This window comes from Carcharhinus amblyrhynchos, unplaced genomic scaffold (assembly GCF_965287045.1).
Source record: "Carcharhinus amblyrhynchos unplaced genomic scaffold, sCarAmb.v2.hapA scaffold_39, whole genome shotgun sequence".
NCBI classification, from domain to species: Eukaryota; Metazoa; Chordata; class Chondrichthyes; order Carcharhiniformes; family Carcharhinidae; genus Carcharhinus; species Carcharhinus amblyrhynchos.
In genome coordinates this window covers 3879429-3887454 of record NW_027649780.1, presented here as the reverse complement: position 1 = coordinate 3887454, position 8026 = coordinate 3879429, and the positions used below count along the sequence as shown (strand labels likewise).

At 46.6% G+C, this 8026-nt stretch overlaps 1 protein-coding gene across 1 annotated transcript; it reads right to left on the bottom strand.

Annotated features, from left to right (window-relative positions):
- Window positions 1-6040: 6040 nt before the first annotated feature.
- On the bottom strand, window positions 6041-7528 carry LOC145363527 (G-protein coupled receptor 15-like). The gene is made up of 2 exons (XM_080218716.1): window positions 7513-7528; window positions 6041-6984 (listed from the first exon to the last, which is right to left on the bottom strand). Exons 1-2 carry the CDS (start codon window positions 7526-7528, stop codon window positions 6041-6043), a joined length of 960 nt encoding a protein of 319 aa, XP_080074842.1.
- Window positions 7529-8026: the final 498 nt, after the last annotated feature.

The window sequence follows — 8026 nt, the reverse complement described above, 5'->3', positions numbered from 1 at the left end:
TGTGGGAGGGGGACTCTAGGGCAGACAATCAACACCTTGAGGAGAGTGTGAGAGTGGGACACAGAGGATTCAGGCTACTGGTAGAGTTGTGCAGCAATGGGAGTGAGGCCGTTTGTGTATGTCCTGTTGCGCTGAGGATTCTATTCAGTATCGACTCTATAGTCAGGTCTCAGGAACACAACTCTTTATTCCATCTGTTCACACAACACTCCAAATATTGACTCTCCAATCTGGGACGATCACAACAGCTCACCCCACACCTGAGATCATATGGCTTGTTCCCTTAAAGGAATGTCCCAACTTATATACAACAGTCTTCCCCTGTAAATAATAAACCTCCACTCACAATACATTTGCAAACAATTGTACATTTTTCTCTATTCACTTCATCCTGGCTTGGTGCAGAATCCACAGCATATTTACAATATAATACAGCCCACAGTTCATTGCTGACCCTTACGCCCATCTCACATAGACCTGATCAGGGGGAGTGACAACCCCTTCGGGGTTGATGCCTGGGGACTGGTGTCAGTTTTAAGATCCTCTCTGGCGACCGTGGATTTGTTGATCCCGCCAACGTTTGATCCTCTTCTTGCCCGTTGCCAGTTACGAATGTCGAGTGTCCTGTTCCCTCCATGAGTGGGGGAACTGTTGATACCAGGCCTCCCTGGCCTCCCACATAATAGAACAGAGAGTATAGAAGGTGGCAGGAATCTAACCTCAGGAAGAAGCAAAAAGGTGGCATGTATGAGAAAGGAGGTGATCAATGCAGGACTGTGTTGTACCCAAAATCGCACAGTATATGGAACAAGGTCAATGAGATTGTCGCATGCATTGAAAGTGTTGTGGGCATCACTGAGACGTGTCTGCAAGGGGATCAAGGCTGGGATCTAAATATCCAAGGATATGTGAATTATCGAAAGGAGAGGCAGATGGGCAAAGAGGGTGGGGTTATATTGTTACTAAGGAATGAAGTTACATCGATAGCAAGAAGCGACATAAGATCAAAAGGGCTGTAGCTGGAGTTGAGGAATCGCAATGTTAAAAACACCCTGATGAGAGTTCAGTAAACAGCCCCCCACCACCTCCCGCCACCCAGCAGCAGTCATGATGTGCGCAGAAAATAAATCAGGAGATAGAAAAGCCACATAAAATGCCAATTTTACAATAATCGTGCGGGACTTCATTATACTGGTGGGCTGGGAAAATCAGGTAGATAGTGGACCCCAAGAAAATTTGTGGAATTTCTAAGATTTTTTTGGAGCAGCTTGTGACAGAGTGAGTAGGGAATAGCTCATTCTGGATTTAGTGATGTGTGATGAGGCAGTCTTGACAGGGAACTTAAGGTGAATGAACTCTTGGGAGCAGTGACCACAATTTGATAGATTTTACTCTGCACTTTCGGAGGTAGAAGCTGGAGTCAGATGTAACAGTATTAGAATTAAATGAAGGTAATTACAAAGACACGAGAGAGGGACTGGCCAGAGTTGATTGGAAAGTGAGCCTAGCAGGGAGAACAGTTGAACAGCAATGGCAGGAGTTTTTAGAGGCACAACAGAAATTCATCGCAAGGGGGAGGAAACATGCCACAGGGAGGATGAGGCATCCATGGCTGACGAGGGAAGTCAAGGACAGGATCAACGCAAAAGACAAAGCATACATGGTGGCGGGGATTAGTGGGAAGCCAAAGGATTGGGAAGACTTTAAAAGCGAGCAGAGGATAACAGAGAAAAAAAAAGGGAAGAAGATAAAATATGAGTGTAAGCCACTAGTAATATCAAAGAAGATAGGGAGAGTTTTTTTTTTGTTTCAATATAAAAAACGTAAGAAAGAGGCAAAGATAGCCATTGGACCACTGGAAAATGGGCCAGAGAAGGAATAATAGGAAACAAAGAAATGACAGAGGAAATGAATAGGGACTTCGCGTCAGTCTTCACGGTTGACTTCTTCCTCTCGCCCCTGTTCCCCGCCCCAGAAACCAAGCCTGAGCACCCACAAGCCTCTCTACCTTACTGAAGGAAGGGGCATCCTGTCAAAGCTTGTCGCCTTGCACCCATCAGGACCGGACTGCAAACTCTGATAACAATTTATACCGCCTGAAGAAAGGATGTCGATTGGTTTGCAAGTCGATTGCTGGTTGAGGCGTTGCCTTGAGGAACGCACTAAGGAACTAAAACCCCTCCAACCCCCAATCCCCACGTCTATGCTTGTCTGTCATTCAAGAAAAGTTTATGCCTGGATCTATTCCTTCAACTCACACAGGATTGGGCTTTGTCTACAGAGATTTTAGTAAATTATGTTGAGAAGGTCAAAGTGAAAAGCTGGGACAGCTGTTTCAATAATACCGTGTCCGTAAATTTTGACTGACCATAGACCCCCTGTGGTTTCATCTCCCTCTCTCAACCCCCTTCCTCTTGGCGAGGGCCTCCTCCCTTGAAGAACTCTAGCAATGGTCTATCATTGTCAATCGCCTGAAAACATTTCGTCAGGGTCAAGTGCAGCTCAGAGGCTGGGAATCCTGCAGAGAGTAACTCGCCTCTTGACACTCCCACCCAAAGCCTGTCCACTGGGAATCCTACAGAGAATCTCCCACCCAAAGCCTGTCCACTGGGAATCCCGCAGAGAGTAACTCACCTCCTGAATCTCCCACCGAAATCTTATCCACTGGGAATTGTTCGGAAAGTAACTCACCTCCTGATGTTCCCACTCAAAGCCTGTCCGCTGGGAATCCCACGGAGATTAAGTCAACTCCTGACTATCCCACCCAAAACTTACCCACAGGGGATTGTGCAGAGGGTAACTCACCTCCTGGCTCTCAACCCAAGCCTGTCCATGGGAATCCTGCGGAGAGTAACTCATCTCCTGACTCCCCAAAACCTGTCCATCATCTACAAGGACACCAGTTAGGACTGTGATGGAACATTATCCACTTGCCTGGATGAGTGTGGTTCCCCTCCAGAAGCTCGATATCCTTGCAATAGAGGGAGTACAGCGAAGGTTTACCAGGCTGATTCCTGGGATGGCAGATCTGTCATATGAGGAGAGGTTAAATCGGTTAGGATTATATTCACTGGTGTTTAGAAGAGTGAGAGGGGATCTCATAGAAAACAGGGTTAGATGGGGTAGATTCAGTAAGAATGTTCCCAATGATGGGGCGAGTCCAGAACTCGGGGTCATAGTTTGAGAATCAGCGGTAAACATTTTAGAACTGAGGTGAGGAGAAATGTCTTCACCCATAGGGTGGTGAATGTGTGGAATTCACTCCCACAGAATGTGGTTGACGCCGAAACGTTGTGTGATTTCAGGAAGAACTTAGATTTCGCTCTTGGGGCTAAAGGGATCGAGGGATATGGGGGAAAAGTGGGAATCAGGATATTGCATTCGATGATCAGCAATGATTATAATGAATGGCGGAGCAGGCTCGAAGGGCCAAATGGTCTTTTCCTACTTCTGGTTTCTATAACACCATCCGCGAGAAACCAGTCCCCAGTTGATCAAATCGCTAACCACAAACATTCACTCCCTACACCACCGACGCACAGCGTGTGTACCCTCTACAAGATGCACGGCAGCGACTCACCAAGGCTCGTTCCACAGCACCTTCCAAACCCGCCATCTCTGCCATACAGAAGGGCAACCAATGGGAGTGGGAGCAGCAGATACCTGGGGAACACTCACCACTTGGAGGTTCCCCCGTCTCCGATTCACTCACCATCCCCGACTTGCAAATATCTCAGCCATTCCTTCACTGTGGCTGGGTTCAAAATCCCAGAGCTCCCTCGCTAACAGCACCGTGGGTGTACCTACACTACAAGGAGACTGTGGTGGTTTTGAGATGGCAGCTCATTCGCCGCCTTCTCAAGAGGCCAGTTAGGACTGGGCAATGAATGCTGTTCTCGACAGCGACGCCCACATCCCATGAATGAATAAAAAACAAACAAAACCCAGCCATATTTTCGAATCCCAATCGGTCAGAATGTTACACGCGTGCGTGTCCGAATTGTAGGATCATCGCAGACACTAAACGAGCAGTGGTCGAGTGGTTTACTTGCCAATTTTAATTTCACCCACTACCTTTCTCACAGCCCCAAATTTCCCCCGCAGCAACGATTATCAAACACCGTTTTGAGCCCCTCGTTGCAGAAGGAGATGAAAGAACTAGGAGCAGGAGTAGGCACCTGGTCCCTCGAGCCTGCCCCACCATTCAATAAGATCATGGCTGATCTTTTCGTGGACTCAGCTCCACTTACCCGCCCGCTCACCATAACCCCTAATTCCTTTACTATTCAAAAATCTATCTATCCTTGCCTTAAACACATTCTATGAGGGAGCCTCAACTGCTTCACTGGGCAGGGAATTCCACAGATTCACAACCCTTCGTGTGAAGAAGTTCCTCCTCAACTCACTCCTAAATCTGCTCCCCCTTATTTTGAGGCCATGCCCCCTAGTTCTAGTTTCTCATGCCAGTGGAAACAATCTCCCAGCTACTATCTTATCTATTCCCTTCATAATCTTATATGTTTCTATAAGATGTCCCCCTCATTCTTCTGAATTCCAATGAGTATAGCTCCAGCCTATTCATTCTCTCCTCATAAGCCGACCCTCTCATCTCCAGAATCAACCCAGCGAATCTCCTCTGCACCCCCTCCAGTGCCAGTATATCCTTTCTCATGTAAGGAGACCACAACTGTACACAGTACTCCAGGTGTGGCCTCACCAGCACCTTATACAGCTGCAACATGACCTGGATGAAACCAAGTCACTGTGGATGCTGGAATCTGAAACCAAAAGATGAAGTGTTGGAAAACCTCAGCTGTTCTGGCAGCAACTCTAAGGAGACAAAAGAGCTGACGTTTCAAGTCCAGACGACTCTTTGTCAAAGCTTTGACTATTGGACATAGGGCTGTAGGGGCTGGAAAGTGATTCAGCAGGGTTAAGGGGCTGGGGGAGATTACAGAGACAGAGAGGGGGTGTCAGAGCTGGAGGAGATTACAGAGATAGGGTGGGGCTGCAGGGGCTGGAGGAGGTTACAGAAGTATGGAAGGATGTAGGGGCAGGAGATGGTTACAGAGATAGGGAGGGGGTGTATGAGTTGGAGGAGGTTGCAGAGATAGGGAGAGGTGTTCGGGTTACCACCAAACCTGCACATCTTTGGGCACTAAGGGACAATTTAGCATGGCCAATCCACCTAACCTGCACACCTTTGGTTATTAAGGGACAATTTGGCATGGCCAATCAACCTAACTTACATATCTTTGGACACACAGGGAAAATGTAGCATGACCAATCCACCTAATCTGCACATACTTAGGCACTAAAGGACAAGTTATATGACCACTGCATCTAACACGCACATCTTTGGACGCAAAGGGACAATTTAGCATGGAAATCCACCTAACCCTCACATCTTTGGAGTGTGGGAGGAAACCAGAGCACCTGGATGAAGCCCACCCAGACATAGATAGAGTGTGAAAACATCACACAGACAGTAACCTGGGGTTTTTCATTGTTTTCCCACTTTGAAATTTCACATCCTGGGAGCAACACTGGCACAGTGGTTAGCACTACTGCCTCTCAATGTCATGAACTCTGGTTCAATCCCGGCGTGGGTCACTGCCTGTGCGGAGTTTGCACATTTTCCCCATATCTGTGTGGGCTTCCCCCAGGGGCTCCAGTTTCCTCCCACAGTCTGAAAGATATGCTGGTTAGGCACATTTGTGATGCTACATTCTCACTTAGAGTATCCGAACAGGCACAGGAATGTGAAGGCTGGAGGATTTTCACTTTAATTTCATTGCAGTGTTAATGCAAGCCTACTTGTGACATGAGTAAATAAACTTAAATTAAAAACCACTTTCTCCATGGAGTGTACTCACACCATTTAATAGAAGATATCTATTTTGGCCCCCAATTGATTGGCTCTTTCTTGAAGAACATTCATTATCATTTCGTTTTTTTGATGAAAAAAAAATCAAATTAACTGTTTGCTCTAATGTCAGTGGTGAATCAGCTACTTTGCTTCCATGTCCATTTTATTTGATCACTGTACTTTTGAACATAATCCAGGAAATGAATGTGTGATGTCCCGAATTTGAACGCGTTTGACAATCATCATCAGGGGATATTTAATACCGTTCACTAACTCCTTTCGGAATTGACTCTGAGTAACAGCATAAATAAAAGTATTTGTACAGCAGCTTAGGAGCTGGAGCATGAAACCAATTTCAGGTACAAATTTGGGCACGTGAACTGAATATCCCAAGTAATCCAATCGTCTCACTATCGAACAGGACATAAACAGTGCCCACAGCAGCATGAAATTCCCCGAGATTAGAAAGAGTAAGACCATGGATTTCCGTCGCCTTCCCATTTCTGGGTCGTTGGAATTCTCGCCACTGCCCCGAACCCGGAGTCTCATGCGGGCCCTGCTCGCCAAGAAGACGCTTCTGAATGTCAATACATTGAACAATAAAATCAATACAAATGGAATGAACGGTGTTAAAATGTAATGCATAAATTCAACAAGAGCCCAGGCCAGTGAGTTAGATGCATGAGGCAACACGTTGCAAAACCAGGGTGTGTTTGTAAGCCAGTACTTACTTGCGTACAGAAAATACCAGAAAATGTTCTTCAAACCGCTCAGCACCGTCACTGTGACAAGAACCACAGTTGCTGTTCCTTCAGTGCAGTATTTAGCTCTTAACTTCTGGCAACTAATGGCCACAAATCGATCAAAGGTGAAAGTGACAGTGAACCAGACAGAACAGTCAGTGACAGCGTAAAGGACAACCGCGTGGATGTTACACACTCGAATGTACAACAGGAAAGTAAATTGCTCTCGATACACAATGGGAATATGCCTCAGGATTAGATCAATGATGATTATCAGTAGATCAGCTGCTGCCATGGCAACCAGATAGCGAATCACACACTTGGAGAGGCCACACTTTCCCCGACACAAGATCACTATCGTCAGCGTATTAACTGTGTGTGGGAGAGACAGAATGAAAATATCCAGCAAATTAGTGTTCAAGCTTATTTATTATTGTCACAGGTAGGCTTACGTTAACACTGCAATGACATTACAGTGAAACGCACGCAGGTACAAAAGAGAGGAAAATGTCTGAGGTCACGTGACAACTGACTCATAGAATCCCTACAGTGCGGAAGGAGGCCATTCAGCCCATCGAGCGTGTACCGACCACAATTCCACCCAGATCGTATTCCTGTTATCCCATGTATTTACACTGCTAGACCCCCCGACAAATAGCCAATTCAGCATGGCCCATCACTCTAATCTGCACATCTTTGGACTGTGAGAGGAAACCAGAGCACCTGGAGAGAATCCACGGGGACAATGTACAATCTCCACACAAACAGTGACCCAAGGCTGGAATTGAAACTGTGTCTCTGGCGCTGTGAGGCAGCAGTGCTAACCACTGTCCCGCCCTACACCCACCCCCCCCCCCCCCACCCCCCCCCCTCCCTTAAGGACAGCTTCTTCCTTGTTACCTTTAGTCTTTTGCATGGACCTACTTTGCACTAAGTTGATCTTCCTCTACACCCCAGCTATCACTGAATTTGCCTCCTTCTGCTCCTAATTCCCATGTAATTTTGTTCCGAGTTTTTAGCTGTCCTACTGGTTCCTATTATGTGTCTTAACTACTCCACTATGACTGTAAACAACTTTTATAGTTACAGCATAGAACACATTCTTTCTGGTTGTATCAAAGTTTGGTATGGCCCCTGCTCTGTCCAAGACTGCAAGAAACTACAAAGGGGGTCATGATCGAAGCCCAGTCCATCACACAAACCAGCCTCCCATCGTTTGACACTGCCTCGGAAAAAGCAGCCAGCATAAGCAAGGATCGCACACATCCCGGACATTCTCTCTTCCACTTTCTTCCATTGAGAAAAAGATGCAAAAGTCTCAGGTCACGTACCAACTGGCTCAAGAACAGCTTCTTCCCTGCTGCTGTCAGGCTTTTGAATGGACCTTCCCCATATTAAGTTGATCTTTCTCTAC